The 18,441-nt window shown below is 37.5% G+C and overlaps 1 protein-coding gene across 17 annotated transcripts in view; it reads left to right on the forward strand.

Annotated features, from left to right (window-relative positions):
- Positions 1-18,441, forward strand: part of SYNJ1 (synaptojanin 1) — a 119,149-nt gene that overhangs the window by 19,684 nt on the left and 81,024 nt on the right. For all 17 annotated transcript variants that reach the window (XM_078146565.1, XM_078146566.1, XM_020996024.2 and 14 more), the window contains 4 exons: positions 13,013-13,099; positions 13,996-14,263; positions 15,518-15,743; positions 16,705-16,788. In XM_078146565.1, the coding sequence (XP_078002691.1) occupies positions 13,013-13,099; positions 13,996-14,263; positions 15,518-15,743; positions 16,705-16,788 (665 nt within the window). The remainder of the gene's footprint in view (positions 1-13,012; positions 13,100-13,995; positions 14,264-15,517; positions 15,744-16,704; positions 16,789-18,441) is intronic.

Below are 18,441 nucleotides of genomic sequence, written 5' to 3' on the forward strand. Positions count from 1 at the left end.
CAGTTATGATTACTAGCTATATATTTCCCTCCATCCTATTTTTCCTCCTATTTGTCCTCTCTTTCCTTTCACCCTTTTGCTTCTGTCTGCCACCTCCCCTGGTCTGCCCTCTCTTCTCTCAGTCCCCCCACCCCTTCATCTTTACTTAATCTCCTCTCTTCCTACTTTTGTGTCCAGTAAGATAGATTTCTATATTCAGCTGATTGTGTATATTATTCCCTCTTTGAGCCAATAATGATGAGAGTAAGGTTCAAGTGATAACCCATCTCCCACCCTCCCATCTTCCCTTCTACTGTAATAGGTCTTTTACTCCTCTTCATGTGAAATGATTTACCCCATTCTATCTCTCCCTTCCTTCTGCACCCAGAAGTACACTGGGTGTATTCCTCTTCCTCATCCCTTAATTATTTTTTAATCTCATTGCCTCAAGTTCACCTTATATACCCGTACCCTCTATGTATGTTCCTTGTAGTTGTACTATTAGTGGTACAATTTTTAAGAATACAAGTATCATCTTCCCATGTATGGATAGAAACAGTTCAGCTCCATTGAGTCTTTTATGTTTTCTTTTTCCCTTTTTCAGGCTTCTCTTGCGTCTTGCTGTTAGTGATCAAATTTTTTGTTCAGTTCTGCTCTTCTCCTTATAAAAGCCTAAAATCCTTCTGTTTCATTGAATGATCATTTTTTTCCCTTGAAGTATTTTGCTTAATTTTTCCAGGTAGGTGATTCTTGGTTGTAGTCCTACCTCCTTTGCCTTCTGGAATGTCGTGTTCCATGACCTCTGATCCTTTAGTGTTGCAGCTGCTAAGTCTTGTGTTATCCTAGTTGTGGCTTCCCGGTATTTGAATTGTTTCTGGCCATTTGGCAATATTTTTTTCTTTGACTTGATATGTAATTTAGCTATAATGTTCCTTGGAGTTTTTATTTTGGGACCTCTTTCCTGAGGGATGGGTGATTTTTTTCAGTACCTATTTTTTCTTCTGGTTCCAGGATTTCAGGGCAGTCTTCCTTGATAATTTCTTGAAAGATGCTAAGTACTCCTTTTGATTATGGCTTTCAGGTGGTCTAGTGATTCTAACATTGTCTGTCCTGGATTTGTTTTCTAGGTCAGTCTTTCCAATGTGGTATTTTACATTTTCTTTTGTTTTTTCATTCTTTTGAATTTGTTTGCTTAATTCTTGATGTCTCATGGAGTCGTTAGCTTCCATTTGCCCAGTTCTAATTTTTAAAGGAATTATTTTCCCCAGTTAGCTTTTGTACTTCTTTTTCCATTTGGCCAGTTGTACTTTTAGGGAGTTGTTTCTTTCAGTGGATTTTTGTATCCCCTTTTCCATTTGGCCCGTTCTACCTTTTTAGCAGTTGTTTTCCTTTTCCAAGCTGTAGGCTCTTTTTTTTTTCTGTAATTCTCCTGCATCGCTCTCATTTCTTCTCCAAATTTTTCTTCTCTCTTCTGTGATTTTTTAAGCTCCTTTTTGAGCTCTTCCATGAGTTCTTTCTGAGCTTGAGACCACTTCCTGTTTTTCTTTGGAGTTTTGCCAATAGGTGTTTTAACATTGTTGTCTTCTTCTGAGTTTGTGTCTTGGTCTTCCCTGTCACCATAAAAACTTTCTTTGGTTAGATTCTTTTTTGGTTGGGGTTTTGGTTGTTTTTTGTGTTTTTTTTGCCTTTTTCCTTTCTTTTAAATTTGAGCTCTGCTCCCAGGGTGGAAGAGGCACTGTCTCAGGCTTCTTGTTCCAGTAGCCACAGGGCCTGGGTGTTTACCTAGTACTGCACTGATGTTGCCCTGATGCCCATGGGGGATCCTCATGTCTGGTGCTGTGCTGAGGGGCTGGGATGGGAGTTATTGGCACTGCTAAAGGCTATAGGTGTCTGGCAGCTTACCTGGTGCCCTGAGGCTGCACTGAAGCACATGGAGGTCTGGCCTCTGGAGGATGCCTGTTTGCCTAGGGCTACACTGATGCATATGATGGTTCTTGGAGCTGGAGTCTGCTAGTTCCTCTGGCTATGCTACAGCAAGTGGGGGGAGAGGGGTCCTGGTTTTGGTGTTTGCCTGCTCCACCACATTGGGGCTCAAGATTTCTCACTGGTTTGCTTAGGTGGGGCTTCCTGCTGTCTTGTTGGGTTGCTTCTTGTGCTGAACTGCACTCCCCTTTTACTCGACTGAGACAATCCTTTCCTGCTGATATTCCAAGTTTCTTGAGCTAAAAGCTTGTTTCACCTCATCTTTTTGCTGGTTTTGCTGTTCCAGGATTTGTTTTGGGGCACTATTTTATGGTCGTTTGGAGGTGAACATGTGAGAGTTACAGTGATTTACTGCTTACTCTGTGATGTTTGCTCCCAGAAGTTAAGACTTCTTGGGCAATTTAAATATTAGGGACAATTAGTATGAAATGTATCTTAGAAGATGTAGAACTGAAAGTTATGTATGACTTTTAAAATAAGGACCCAGAAAAAGTGTCTGGGACTCCTTGTTGTCTTCCTTACAAGTTAGTTGGTTGATTATTGTTCCTTTGAAGTCTACAGTTTAACAACATGAACTTCAGGCAAATTATTGATCTGTTTTGTTTCCAGTAGTCTGCCTGAAGCCCATGTTGTTAACAAGGAGTCCTAGACACTCGATAAATGCTTGTTGACTGACTACTATTCTGTCACTTTCATGGCCTTGGTCATTTTAGTTGGCCTTCCCTAGATCAATTATAGCTACATTTGTTTTTCCTAAGATGTGATAAGCACACATATACTGAGTACTTTAGGGTCACTATGGTTTTGTACAAGAGCAGACTTAACTTTGTGTCAGGCATTGTGTTAAGCTCTGGAAACCTGAGAAAAAGATTTAAAAAAACAGTCTCTGCCTTCAAGGAGCTCACATCCTAGTGGGAAAGACCAGAGAGAGAGAGAGAGAGAGAGAGAGAGATGGATGATAGAATTTTAGAATAATCTTGAAGCAGGCCAGGGAAACCAAGAGGCACAGGTGAGGAGAAAGTTAGCATTGCAGACATGAAGGACAGCCAAGGGAAATGAACCAAATCAGGAGATGGAGTTTCACGTGTTTGGAACAGCAAGTATGCCCGTGTGACTGGATCACATTGTGTCTGGGGTTGAATAAAGAAGACTGGACAGGTAGGGAAGGCGCCAGGTTGTGAAGAGCTTTAAATCTTAAGTTGAAGATTTTGTATTAGATATTGAAGGTGATAAGGAATCATTTGGTTTATTAAGTGGGGGTAAAAGAGTCAGATCTATGCTTTAGGAAAATTATTTTAACCAAATGAAGGATGGATTAGAATAGGGAAAAATAGGCAGAAAGACCAATCAGAGGGCTATTTTGATAGAGATGATTAGGATAGAACTGTGAGTAAATAGAAGGGGACTTATATAAAAGACGTTGTGAAGGTGGAAACCACAAGGTTTGAAAATGGATTGGACGTGTAAAGTGAGTATAATGGAGGAGTGAAGGATGACACCTAGGTTTTGAGCCTGGGTATGAAGATAGTTGTAATAGAGAGGTTTGAAGAGGCTAGAGTTTTTGGAAAAGATGAGTACTGTTTTGAACATTTTGAGTTTGAGTTGAGAGCCAATGAGAAGGCCGAGAGAGATAATGTAGAAGGAAAAGGGAAGCAGGTCTTGTAAGGAGCCTTTAATTAGTGCACTTGCATTTATAATCCCTACAGTAAGCTTCCATGGAGCAATTAAGATAACTCCTTGGGGTGGCAGCTGTCCAATGCCTTCCTGGAGTCAGGTAATAAGTATAAGGCACACTGAGAGGGGAGGAGTAGCAGAGAAACTGAGGAGCGGGGCAGAGACTAATGGAGTGGCAAACAATTGGGCCTTCCCTGTTATAACCAATATTAAGAATGCAACAGCCCAGCTGATAATGTATGCTCCCTGCCCTAACCCCATCATGGTTGCAAAGTACAGTGGCTAAGGGGCATCTTCTTTATCCTTCCATCTGTCCTCACTCCATCTGTGTAGGAAGAACTGAAAAAAAAATACACATTATTTTGTTACCCACCACTGCTGGTGGAATTTTATAATGCTGATTTTCTTTTTATAAATTAGTTCAATCCCACTGTCTTTGGGCATGTCCTTATTTGAGATTAATATGCACAGAGGGATGTCCCTGAGGGGTTTTGTTTTTCATGAACTATGTGCTTGGATCCTGCAGTTCTAGCTGGGAGGTTAAAAGATTTCCCTGAATGTTACTGAATCTCAGTTCAGTTTATAACTCTTTTTCAAATTGAACCCTAAAATTTGAACTAGGGGCCCATGAAATTTCTTGTGGAAGAATGAGCCATTGGAAGGTAGTGTTGTTGCTAAGTATAGAAGGGCAGGTCCTAGAGGCTAATTCTGCCCTTAGATCTTCATGCTACACTGAGACATAGAGTGTTGAATATGGATGAAGAACCAACCAAAGAGATTTAAGAATATTAGATAGGGAGGAAGAGAACCAGTGCCACAGTAGAATGAACGTGGGATTTGATGTCAGAGGACCTGGGTTTGAATCTTAGGTCTGCTCTGCTATTTGCCACCTATAACAACCTTCAGTAAATCACTTAACCTTTTTTTGTTCATAGTATCCTCATCTATCCAAAAAAAGGGGGGAGGGTGGACTAGTATCTAAAGTCACTTGTTCTGTGGTCTTGAGATAAAACTTCTGTAGTCATCAGATTCAACAGACAGTGTGTCTGAACAAAGCACTATGCTAGGTATAGCACATACAGAGAAGAATATGGACATAGTTCCTGCTGTGAAGTAGTTCAGTATCAGGTAACATAGATAAAATGTATAAGAATAACCCAAAAAAATTAGAATTCAGATTTAGAAAGGCAAAAGTCAGTCCAGGAAATTCATAAAAAATATTGAGGGATATTTTATGTCCATAGTTTAAAAGTCCTGTTGAACAAATTCTGGGATATTAGAATGGAAGGAAACCAAGAAATTGCTGCTTTTCATAGCAGGTAGTATATTTATGGAGCACATATTCCAAGTACTGCAAATAGAGTACTACAAGCTTAAAAATAGAAATAGCTTTTTGAAAGATTAAAAAAGTGTGTGACTTAAAGATCTATAATGAGATAATAAAGGACTTGAATGCAGGCCTTTTTTCTCCAAAGGTCTGTCATCTATGCCATGCTGCTTCTCAGACTTGGGATGTGAAGTTTTAACAAAACATTTTCATGTCTTTGGTATTTGTTCTTGCTTTGTTCTACAAGCAAAAGTTATTTTTCTTATCTTTTGTGTTGGACTCGGGCTCTCAGAGGGGGGAGAAAAAGACTTTAGGTTCTAGTTCCAGCTCTTCCACTTGTGTAACCTTAGGCAAATAAGTTTATTTCACCTCTGTGGGCCTCATGATTTTTATCTCTAATATAGGAAATTGTGCTAAAAAATGATCTCCAAGATGTTTTCAGCTCTAAGATTCCCTGCTTTATTTTGTTCTTCTAAGGTCACAGAATCATAGAATGTAAGGGTTGTAGGGGGCTTCACTGTCCAATTAGTCCAAACTGTAAATGAAAGGAATCCATGAAAAGAATCTGTGCTATAACATGTTTGATAAGTAGTTATCCAGTTGTCCTCCTCTGCTCAGAGCCCCCCAAATAGGGAGTATCTATCACCTGTCAGGGCTGCCCATTACACTTCTGGACAGCTCTAATGGTCAGGAAAATTTTTTTCCTGATGTCAACCCTGTGCCTCTTCTTCCCATTACTTCTGATTCTGTCCCTTGGGGGCCAAACTGGAGAAGGCTAATCCTTCTTCCATGTGACAGAACTTGAAGACAGCTATTATGTTCCCTCTGAGTCTTCTCTTCCCCAAGCTAAAATTGGCTGCCTTCTTCAGCTAATCCCTTCATGACATGTACTTATTTCCCTTCACATTCTTGTTGCCCACCTCTGAATTCTCCAGTTTATCAGTGCCCTCTTAAACTGTGAATCAGTCTACTGCTATGACAGAAGACTGATTTTACTTGCTGGATAACTAAATCAATTTTTTCTAAAGTAATACTTATATAGAAAAATGATGGTGTAAAATTGTGATAATTTGGGAATTAAATTTATTTATCTTACTTTCTAGATATTTACATGCAAATCTGTTGGGTTTTCTTCCCGGTTTTCTTGAATGTGATGATTATGGTAAAGGGAGATAGTGCTGAATTGCCCAGTTCAGCTGTAAGGAATGCTAGAAAGACTACCTTAGCCGAAGGGCATGCTAAACTCATATGATAAAGAAAAAGCTGATGTATTTCATCCTTTGTAATCTTTATTCCAGCTTTACTTATGTACCTTCTATTTTTATCAAATTTTTAGTTTCTTCAAAATGAAAAAGTTGTAGATAGACCTCTCTGTAGAAGTGACTAAAATAAGTGTTCTTTCCTTGGCTAAAAAGACCTGGTAGGTGGGGGAAGTTGAGAGACTCCGTTAATAGACATTATTAGACACATTAATAGAAATATTTTAAATAACCTTCAGTTCAGAGATTTACTAAATGCATCTAGTTTAATGTAAGAATTAAGTTCTTAGTGAAAAGAGCACTAGATTGGGAGTTAGGATATTTGGGTGCTGCCATGACTAGCTGTGTGACCTTGGGCAAGAACTTCACTTCTCTTGACTTCAGTTTTTTCAGTGATAAAATTGAGGAGTCAGACTAGATATGCTAAGAGTATAGATTTAGAGCTGAAAGAACCCTGAAGGTCATTTAGTCCAACCCTTTCATGAGGAAACTGGATCTTCTCTAAAACTCCTTTTAGCTCTAAAATTGTATATTTCTATGTTCAGTGCACTTTCAAGTACTAGCGATAAAAAAATTAAAGCAGACAGTCTCATGGTCTCATGGATCTTACTATAAAGTGGGCTGACATGTTTTCAAGTAAATATAATTTGTTGACATGCAGCAAGTACATAGGCATAGTTCTTGGAGAGAGGAATCACTTTTAACTTAGAGTGGGAATGAGGAAAGGCTGTATAATATGTCACATGATATTAATAAGTGCTTAATGAATATTTGAATTGAATTCTTGGAGGAGGTAGTAGTATCTGAGCTGGTCCTTAATGAGAGGGAGGGGTTTCAATAGATAGAAAAGTAGTGGGAGTTCATTCTAGGACAGGAATAGTATAGTTAGAAGTAGGAGAGGCACCAGATTCCTGAATAAATTTCTGGGTCGTGTAATTAACAAGATGAAGGACTAGACAGGATCCTCTCCAAAACAGGAATTATGCACAAGAGAAAGCAATTTTAGCTGTCTCCATTGTCTAAGATGCCAGGAACCCTAACAAGGTCACAACTCAGTGAACTAATAGCAGAAAAGGCTAATCCTTAATCCTTAACCTGCTCACTCAGGACTCCCCTCCCCCACCAGCCACCACAATCTGGCAGGTCAGACGTGCATAGACATGCAGTAACACTCAACTCAGCCATCGTCCTCAGGGAAAAAGCAGGACACTTAACTCTGCCTGAGATGGCACTGGGGCATCTCGCTGCCGAAACACTGTTTAGCCAGAAAAGAGGAACAGAAGAAAAACTACATTATGCTGAAAGGAACCATGAAAGCAAACCAGTATGAATACTGAATGTATATTCCACATGCTTAGCATCTAAATTCATAAAGGAGAAATTAAGTGGATTACAAAAAGGCACAGAAAAATTCTACATGGTAGCATTAGAGTTAATATTCCTCTCTTAATTTTGGACAGATCTAAGATAAACAAAAGGAAAAATATAGGATTAAAGAAATAGAAATAAGACAGGATGAATTCAAGGAAAAGTTCAGTTTGGCCAGAATATAGATATTTAAAGGAATTAAGTGAGATGAGCCTGGAAAGAGAGGATAAAGCCAGCTTGTAGAGAGCTTTAAATGGTAGGCAGGCTAGCAGCTTTTAAAAAATTTGCTAGGCTGTTTCTTGTTGCCTTTAGAAACATGAAGAAACTTTCCCTTTTGTGTGTTTTTCTGAGGAGAATTTGTCAACCATCCTTCTATTTAGTTTAAAGTCTTCTGGTTTTGAATTTTCTCAAATATCAACATAAATATGCTTCATTTCTTCTCATAGTATGTTGACTCTAGGTCATTTGAAGTACGAGTATTTAAGTTAAAACTAAAAGGTGATTCAATGTACCCTCCAGGTTGTCCCTTCTGAACATTGCCCGTGTGGAATATCACATGACTAACCACTGCTAATAATTTCAGCTGGTTCCTTATCAATCACCTCTTAGCACTAGGTACTAATAGTTTAGCCTTAATAGACTTGCATGGCATAGCCATAAAAACCTGCAAAGGTCAAAATTATTATCTGAACAGAAGGGCCCGAATAGCCACACAATCAGACAGAATCAATGCAGACACCAAGCTAGAGGTTTCCCCCTCTAGCAGTGACCTGGAGTCAGATGTTTTTCAGCGAGATTTAGTAAGCATGTGCGCACTGTGTGTCAGGCTCTGAGTTAGGTACTGGAAATACAAAGGCCAAAAGAATAATTTCCTTTGCTCAGGAAGCTTACATTCTATTTGGGGAAACAACATGTACTTGAAAAATTAAATACAAAATATGTTCACTGTAATTTCCAGAGGGAAGGTACTGGGAGTGAGGGCTGTGGGAGGTGGTGGGGTGGTGGGGAAGAGGGGTTTCTGAGAGGAGACAGCATACAAATTGATCTTTCATCTTGGAGGGTAGCTAAAAATTATGTAAGGTTGACATGAGGCATGATAGGGATAGGCTATGCAAAGGCATAGAGATGAGAGAAAGAATGATGTGTGTGGAGTGCAGCAGACTAGTTTGGCTGGAATGTAGAAGATATAGAGAAGAGTAATAACCAGTCTGAAAGGCAGGCCAGAGTCAGAGATCATGAAGGGGTTTAAAATCCAAACAGAGTAGTTGATACTTTATCCTAGAGACAAAAGGGAACTACTGATGATTCTAGAGCAAAGGAGTGACATGGCCAGGCCTGCCACTTAAAATAAACAGTTTTACAGCTATGTAGAGAAAGGGTCTATGTAGAGAAAGAGTCTAGAGGCAGGGAGTCCAATTAGGAAGTTACCAAAATGGTCCATATGAGAAGTGTTGAGGGTCTAAACTAAGTGGTACAAATAGAGAGAAAAAGATAAATTCTGATATGTTGTGGAGGTAGAATTGACAAGACTTTGCAAGAGATTGGATGTGAGAGGTGAGGAAGAGAGAAGAATCAAGGATGACCCAGAGGTGGCAAACCTGGGAGGAGGGCACCCTTATTTAAAAAAAATAAATAAAAGGAAGTCAGAAAGAGGTAAGGGTTTTAGGGAAAAGATAATTGTAACAAAATTGTCTGAGAATTCATTGATAGGTACTGCTGGCAGTCAGAACAATCAATGATGCAAAAATATAGGGGAAAAAACCAGTTTATTATGATCTCAGCATAGGCATCACTGAAATAAAAATCAGTGAATCCTGAATAAAAGTTTCAGCAACCTTATATAGATTTTAGTTACATAAGCAGAATGGGAACAATAGAATTTCAAAGAGTGAATAAGGGAAGATGATGACATACAGACCAAAATGCAGATGGCAGAAGGGAGATATCTATATCAGGTAAAACAGGAAACTAGCCAGTAAACAGCAGAGCTATAGATGGTTATATCAAACTGTAAACTTACAGACAGACAGAACAGGAATTAACTAGTTAACACTGGGGCTATGTAGTTCATGCCTCACTTTGATTTTGCAGACTTCAGCTAGTTACATGTTCTGCTCATCTTAAGTAAATGATGGTAATAAAGTTAAGCCAGAAATTCTTTTATCACTATAATCATTTCTGTCTCATGGACATGTTGAATGTGAGATCCTTACTGGACACACAATTGGTGATGCAGGATTGAAATTTAGGAGAGAGACTAAGACTACATATGTCGTTTGGAAAGAGTCTGCATAAAAGTGATAGTTAAGCCAATAGAAGCTGATGCAAAAAAAATGTAAACATAGGAGATGAGATAAGGATGATGATTCTGCAAAGGAGGCAAAGCTAGAATACCCCAAGTAAAAAGAGAATTGGGAGGGAACAATATGAAAATACAAGGAGGAGGGGAGTGGTTAGCAGTGTCAGATGCTGTAAAGGTCAAGAAGATTGGTCATTGGAAAATGACCTGAGGGGAGAGGTTCCTGGATTTGACAGTTAATAGATCATTAGTAATCTAGAAGAGATCAGTTTCAATTGAAGTTGGAAGCTAGACTGAATTACGTTGGGGAGTATGAGATGAAAAAATGGAATTTATAAGTATAGACAGCTTTTTCTAAAATTTTAATTCTACAAGGCAGATGAGATAAGAAATGGTAGGATCACATGAGATGGAGGAGTTCTCGGGTATGTCTGCAAGCACTAGGAAAGGAGCCAGTGGATGAGAATAGATTGAAAATTAGGGAGAGATGAGGTAGAGCCAAGATGGCAGAGTAAAAGGAGCAATAGAGTCATGCTTCCCTCCATAAAACTCCTTCAAACAAACCTTGAATATGCACCAGACCAAATCCTGATGAGGAAACCCAGAAAAAGTCACAGTCATTCAAGTGTCCAGCCCAGGTCACTGTAGGGAGACAGAAATGTCTGCAGACCCTGGGGACAGGATCAGGCCAGGTGTAAGCCATGTGTGGAGCATTCCAGCACCCAAGGGAGAAGCTGTGCACTAGGGTAAGAGGAAGTCCCAGACCCAGACTGGGGCACTATGACGGTGGCATGTACCAACTGTCAGCTTTGTTTTCTACTACCCAGTTTCCAGTCACAGATTCAGGGTGGACTGTGGAAGGAGACCTGCACAAGGAGTAACATTCCTTAGTATGGAGAGCCTGAGCCCTGTACCAAGAATGGAGCATGTTCAGAAGCCAGCAGCAGTGTGAGCTAGGTGGGGTCTTAGGTCTAGCAGCTAGCCCAGCCTGCAGAGCAATCACCAGGCAGGAATCCAAGACCAAAGAGAGACTACAGCTTTGTCACTGGGATGAAGCAGAGCCTTCCAGCTGGCTGATATTGACTGAGTCCCATAGCATCCACTGTTGTTCAGACTGAAATCCAGGACAGGAACTTGCAGAACACACCACGGGACAACAGTCAGATTTTGCCATAAGTTAGACCGTGTTTTGAGCTTTGAAAGCTTGCAGATCTCCAGCCTGTCCCTGAGATCCTGGAATAACACAGCCTTCCATATCCTTAAGAAGACAACAGGGCCAGCCCAGACTCTCCCCCCAGAAGTGCCACAGATACTAGTCCTAACATCAAGTCAGGAAATAGGCTGGAAAAATGATTAAATTTAAAAAAAAAAGAATCCACTATGAAGAGCTATTACGGTAGCTTAGGAAGGTCAAGACACAAACATAGAAGAAGAGAAAGACTCCAAAACATCTATAATAAAAAACCTCAGAGAAAAACACCAGTTGGGCACAAACTTAGCTAGAATTGCTGGAAGAGATAAAGCCAGAGTTTTGGTTGCTTTTTTTTTTGAGAATTTAAAATGTTTTTATAAATGAAATGAGAGCCCTTGAAGAAAAAAATGAAAAAGAAAAATGAAAGCTATGAAAAAGAAAAACGAAAGCTATGAAAGAAAGGATTGGAAAGGGAATTAACAGCTTGGCACAAGAGGTACAAAACCTAGCCCATGCAACAAACTCCCTAGAATAGCATATCCAATATCTAGAACTTCCAGGTTAAAGAAAAAACCTCAAGCTTCCAAGAAGAGAGAATTCAAGTACTAAGAAACCATAGTCAGGATCATACATGATTTATAGCCACCACTAGAAAGAAGAGGAAAGCTTGAAATACAATATTTTAGAAGACAGAGGATATGGGTTTACAATCAAAATAACTTACCTAGCAAAATTTGGTATAATGCTACAGTGCCTGGCATATAGTAGGCACTTAATAAATGTTTATTAATTGATTGAAAAAAAAAAGACCTTTAATGAAAGGACTTCTAAGCTTTCCTGATGAAGAAGTCAGAACTGCATAGAAATTTTTTAATTCAAACATGAGTTGAAAAACATAAGAAGCTATATATGAGTGAACAATAATAAAGAACTGAAAAAGGGTAAACTGCTTATGTCCTAATATAAAGATATACATGTGTCCCCTCTGAATCAAATCATTGTCGGAGATCAGAGAGGGAGTTTAATGAGACAAGGCCTGAGAGTGGGTCTATTACATCTTGATCTTAATAGAAGAATGGAAAGAGAAGACAAGAGAAATGCAGTAGTGGGAAAGGGGAAGGGAAAGGACTGTTAGGGAAAATACAATTGAAGTGCACAAGTAGAGTCTATATAACAAGATAGAGGAGGTGGGGGAAGCAGCTGACACTTCAACATCACTCTCATCTGAACTGGTTAAAGTAGGAAGAATGGGAAATAGGAGGGAAGAGGAAGAGGTGGAAGGATAGATTAATAGAGGGATTAGTCCTGAGCAAAACAGACTCCTAAGAATGTATAAAAATGCTTACAGTTCTTTGTGAGGTGGCAAAGAATGGGAATTTTAAGGTGCTGCCCATAAACTGGGGAATGAATAAATAAATTATATAAATGTGTTAGGATACTGTTGTGCTGTAAAAAATGATAGAGACAGTCTCCGAGAAACTTGGGAAGACCTGTATAAACTGATGCAGAAGGAAATGAATAGAACCAGGAGAACAACTTTTAAAGAATTAGGAACTTTTATCAGTGTAATCAATCACCAACTACAATTCTGGAGGACTAATGCTACATACCTCCTGATAAGAGAGGGAAAGGGCTTAAGAGTATACTATGAAGTGGGTAGAGCACAGGCCCTGAAGTCAGAAGGACCTGAATTCAAATGCGGCCTAGTTGAGATTACACTCATAAATTTGTTGTAGATCCAGTCATTATAGTGGGGATCCTCCATCTGTGTTTTGCAATATACATATAGGAGCAGACAAGGTAGTTCTGTGATGTATTTGCGGTCTGAATTTCATTTCAGAAGACTGAGTCCTTTAAACTTTAGATCCAGTAGAGAGCTCTTGTTTAAAATTCCCGTTATTTTTCCTAACATCTTAAAACATTTTTTGTAGCATCTGCAGAAAAAGAGGCAATCAGAGGCATGTATTCCAAAGTAATGGATGCATATGGACTCTTAGGTGTATTACGACTGAACCTTGGTAAGTTTACTAAGTAAAGCTTTTCAGTGTAGTTTTCCCCTATCCTTATAGATTTTAACAAAGAAAGTCAGTGTTGAAGTAAGATCTACTCTAGTCACATTATTTCTTAGGTTAGTTATATTTAGATGAGAGGTTTAGATTATATGATCTCCAAAGCCCTTTCTAACATTAAATTATCTTCTGATTTAGATGATAATGTCTATGTCATTTGGAGTCTCTTTTAACTATTGGTGTGACCTGACTAATTATTTGATCTTAATAGTGTAGGATAAAACTTTCAGGCTTAAAAGGGATTTCCATGTGAACAATAAATGTGCATGCCTATTATTAAGATGGAAGAATGACTCCTATATTAGAACACTTATAAGGAATTATGATTAATAGTTCTCCATTCCAGCATAAAAATTTCATCTTTTTTTTTTCTTTGAGGAAAAACTGGCAGATCCAACTGGGAAACTACATACCAGTAGAGAAATCTTGTTTGACACTCCTTGGAAGATTTAAATTTCATGTTCACTGACCTTCCCTTATATATCTAGGATAAAGTGTTCTCTCGAATTATATTGATGTCCCCTGGGACAGAACATCTAGTACAGGCACTTATTTCTAATGCCTTAATTAGAGGCTGAAGAAAACTTCTTAAGGGTGCCATAGATAATTTAATAAATATTGATATTATTCTTTTCATATTTTAATATTTCAAAGCAATGTTAAGTGTTAAAGTTACATTTTTTTCTTTTCATGAGAGTGTTAGTGAAACTTAGAATTTCCCTGATGTTTTGCAGTGAATAATAAGAACTTTAGACATGAGGGAAAAAATAAGACTACTGAAAGAAAATTAAAAATTGTGTTTGAAAACTACTTGGAACTCATCAACTATTACTTTTGTTTTATAGGTGATACAATGGCACAGTATCTGGTTCTAGTCACAGGATGCATGTCTGTTGGAAAAATTCAAGAATCTGAAGTTTTTAGAGTTATTTCCACTGAGTTTATATCCTTAAGAATTGATTCTTCAGATGAAGATCGCATTTCAGAAGTTCGCAAAATTTTGAATTCAGGAAACTTTTATTTTGCATGGTCTGCAACTGGATCCAGTTTAGATTTGAGTCTTAATGCCCATCGTAGCATCCAAGACCGCACAACTGACGACAGATTTTTCTGGTGAGTCCATGTTTCCCATTATATTCATGTACTATAACATTTTTCTGGCTAATATTAGATATTTAATTAGATTAACTTAATTTAGTTAGATATTGTTTATATTATCTGGTCTTTGATATCACATATTTTTAATTTAGAAATTATTTTAAAGTATCTAAACTAGAAATATCATTAGTGGAATTTCTATGATATTAATAATACCACCATGGCTTGATAATAATGTATAATATCCCAGTTACCCAGAAGTCAGATTTCTGGCAATTTAAACCTTCTGGAACCATAGTTACCAGTTATATTTTGTTTGTTTTTATGGTGGAATATCATGTTAACATGAACAAAGTAACTTTGAGAATATGAACAGAATTTATTATTTTAATAAAACAAGTTATATTGACATGACATGTGTAACTACTGTGTCCTTGATAACTACATGTAAATAATAAGAAAATTATTACAGTTACTTTTATGTAGCCAAAACAAATTTATATAGTTTTTCTCATCTTGGCTTTTAATTCTCTTGTATCTGTAATCAACATCTGTATCTGTACAATGCTGTATCTGTAATCAACATTATGGGCACAGATTATTCAAAGCAGAGAGCAGAGATGCGGAGAGGTGGAAATATGTATTTTTCACATATGTCTATATCTCTTTATATATGTATATACACATACATATTCATATATGTGTACATACAGATATATACATATTCTATATATCTCAAAAGGCCCCCCGTGATTTCTTTTTAAGCTCCAGTTATTCAGATAAACATACTTATTCACCATCTTCTCTCTTGATACTTTTCCTATGAAGTGTTACTATGTCTAGTACTTAATAAACTTTTACATTTGTATAGCACTTTATATTTCACATACATTATCTTATTTGGTTTTTACAACAATTCTGTAAGGAATGTAGGGAATGTCTTATTTTTAAAATGAGAAAAAAGTTCAGGTGATTTGCCCAAGTTCACAAAGCTGGAATGTAAATCACAGTGTAGCCAAATGTATGCACATCATTTACCCAAATTTTTTTGCATCCTCATCCCATATTCCCTAATAGGACAGTGTATTCTGTTTATGATGGATACATGTTGGATGAATGAACTTGATTATACTGTCATTCATTTCATCTACATCAACATTTTAAGTAATAATATGTATGAAAATCTGTCCATTGAAGGACACTTGGGTTGAATTGAAACCTTGCCATATATTTTGTTTTCAATAACCTAATCTAATTTTTTTTCTTTAGGAATCAATCATTACACTTACATCTCAAGCACTATGGTGTGAATTGTGATGACTGGTTATTACGCCTTATGTGTGGAGGAGTTGAAATTAGAACAATTTATGCTGCTCACAAACAGGCAAAAGCTTGCCTTATTTCACGTCTGAGTTGTGAACGAGCTGGGACCAGGTTTAATGTCCGGGGAACAAATGATGATGGTCATGTTGCTAATTTTGTAGAAACAGAACAGGTATGAGTTTGTTTTTTTAAAAATCTCAGGTTTCATTTAGTGTTCCTAGAAAGCCTAAAAAATCTATAATCTAATTACATATTTTCTATATAACTCAAAACATTTTTCATAACTGTCACAAAGTCATTCCATGGTCTGTTATTGCTATACTGGTCATTGTACTACTTGCAAAAAATTTTCTCTATAGTTTTTCCAAAATGAGAGCTTATAACATTTCAGTTGTGTGGCAAGTTGTGTATAACCCAAAAAATTATCTAACTACTGCCTCAGTTTGGTATTGTCAGATGAATTGCTGAATTATATAGTGCTAATGATTTTTTTAAAAGAATCATTTTTTTGTTAAATCAAACACACTTTGAAACCTTTTTTAAAAAATGGCACAGGTGTGCCATGCTACTGTTAGAAACTTGAACTGAAAGTTAGCCCAAAATATTTGTATAATCCTGACATGTGTGTGTGTGTGTGTGCATAAAAACATTCAATTTGGCAGAGTAGTTTTTCAAAGATAAAAAACATATTTTAAAAGTATAAAATGATAGGGCTAAAAAAAAACAGGCCAGAGATCCTCTATGGGTGTGATACCAAATTGGATAGTTCACTAGGATATTGCTTCTCTTACAAAAGTAATCAAAATACTATATTTACAATATAGCTTTATTAGTTTCAAGAATTTTCAGTCCCTATTGTTTTTACTGCCTTAAGTTATTTTTGTAAAATTATATATTGATTTAAAACAGATAAAGGTATTAAATTTTAGCTCATTAAACATATTATGGACTATTTCTATGCATCTTGGTTATAAAAATAATTTTGTCCAAAACCTCAAGAGTTATAAAATAATAGAAGTGATTGCTTTATGAGGTAAAGGAAGTATAAAATTTGTTTAACATGCAAAAAAAATTGAATGTTTTTTAATATGCAACTATGCTTTGACTATGAAACTTTGGTTTTTCCTCTTCAGGTTATATTTTTAGATGATGCTGTATCTTCCTTCATACAAATCCGTGGATCTGTACCATTGTTTTGGGAGCAACCTGGTTTGCAAGTATGTTTTTGACATTGTGAAACTTTTTTCTTGAGGAGAATTTCCCTTGAGTCCAAAAGCTTCTTTCTTCTCTGCTCTCCTCACCAATACCAGCCTTCACCCTAGATCATTCAGTGTTATTTTTTTACTGTAATTTAATGTGTTATGAGACATTTTCCTCACGGAACAAAGCACAGTGCCATTTTTTCTAAATATTTTTAAGTAATGCCTTTAGGGTTTATGCTCAGCAATAAATAAAACTTATTAGCAGCGTGACCATGTGGAAGTCATTCAGCCTTTCTGAGCTTCAGTTTTTCCATCTGTATAAATGAGGTAACAGGCATACTAATTACTACAGAGAATTATTATAAGGAAAGTGCTATGCAAACTGTAAGGCTCTGTACAAATTTGAAATATGTCAGTAAAATCACGCAGTTGTTCCCAAAGTACGTTTTGCTACGGTGAGGGTTTTTGTGATCTCTGGTATACTCATTTTGAATATTACGTGTGTCACTTGATCTTCGGCATCATGCTATTAAGCTGTCTTTGATAATTTACTTTTATTTCTATTTAAGAGGTCCTTAGGTGCAGCGGATAGAGTACTCCTGGAGTCAGGAGGACCTGAGTTCAAATGCGGTCTCAGACCAGATACTTGACACTTGCTAGCTGTGTGACCCTGGGCAAGTCACTTAACCCCAGTTGCCTCGCAAAAAAAAAAAAAGATCTTTATTCATCAGCATGTAGTGGATTGTATTTTGCTAAATATATGTTTATTTTGCAGTCTTTTGACCTAGTTTGCAAAGGAGTCGATCGAGCAAACAGTCTGCCTTTCACAGAAAGACACATCTTCTGTTGGAGGCTCATAGACTAGATTACTCTGACCCACCTACCATTAACATCGCTGTTGTTACTCTAAATGTCAGAGCCTGTCCTTTGATTTGACAAACCATTAAAACAACTGAATCTCCTGTCAATACTGACATTCCTGCTTTAAATGAAAGCAAGTCACATGAACAAGTATTTATTAAGTGCTTCCTATGTGCTGGGCATCATGCTCAGTAAGGCAAAAGAAATAGTTCTTGAGCTCAAGAAGCTCATGGTCTAATGGAGGAGACAATATGCAAACAATTATTGAAAAACAAGATGTAGATATAGATAATGTGTATACACAGAATGAATTGGAAAGGGTTCTTGTAGAAGTTGAATTTTCACAAAGACCTGAAGGAAGCCAGGGAAGCTGGCAGGAAGAGAAAAGTGGGGAGAGATTCCAGGCATGAGTGATAGATAGCCAATGAAAATTCCTGGAGTTGAGAGATGAACGGTCTTGTGCAAGGAGCATCAAGGAGGCTACTGTTACTGGATTTCAGAATACATGGTAGGGAGTAAAATGTCAGAAAACTGGAAATGTAGGAATAGGCCTTTAAAATGAAGGGCCTTTAAAAGCCAGAGGAATTTATATTTGGCCCTGGAGGATCATGGAACCACTGGAGTGACTTGGAAAGATCTTTGCTTTAGGAAGATCAGCTTGACAGATGAGTGGAGGATGAAACTGGACTCAAGAAGACCTACCAGAAGGCTTATGTTGTCCAGACATGTGGTGATGAAGGTGTGCAGCAGGGTAGTAGTAATGTCAGAGGAGAGAATGGGAGCATATACAAAAACAGAGTTGATTGG

The sequence above is a fragment of the Phascolarctos cinereus genome, unplaced genomic scaffold (genome assembly GCF_003287225.1).
Source record: "Phascolarctos cinereus isolate Bilbo 61053 unplaced genomic scaffold, phaCin_HiC Scaffold_726;HRSCAF=1367, whole genome shotgun sequence".
NCBI classification, from domain to species: domain Eukaryota; kingdom Metazoa; phylum Chordata; class Mammalia; order Diprotodontia; family Phascolarctidae; genus Phascolarctos; species Phascolarctos cinereus.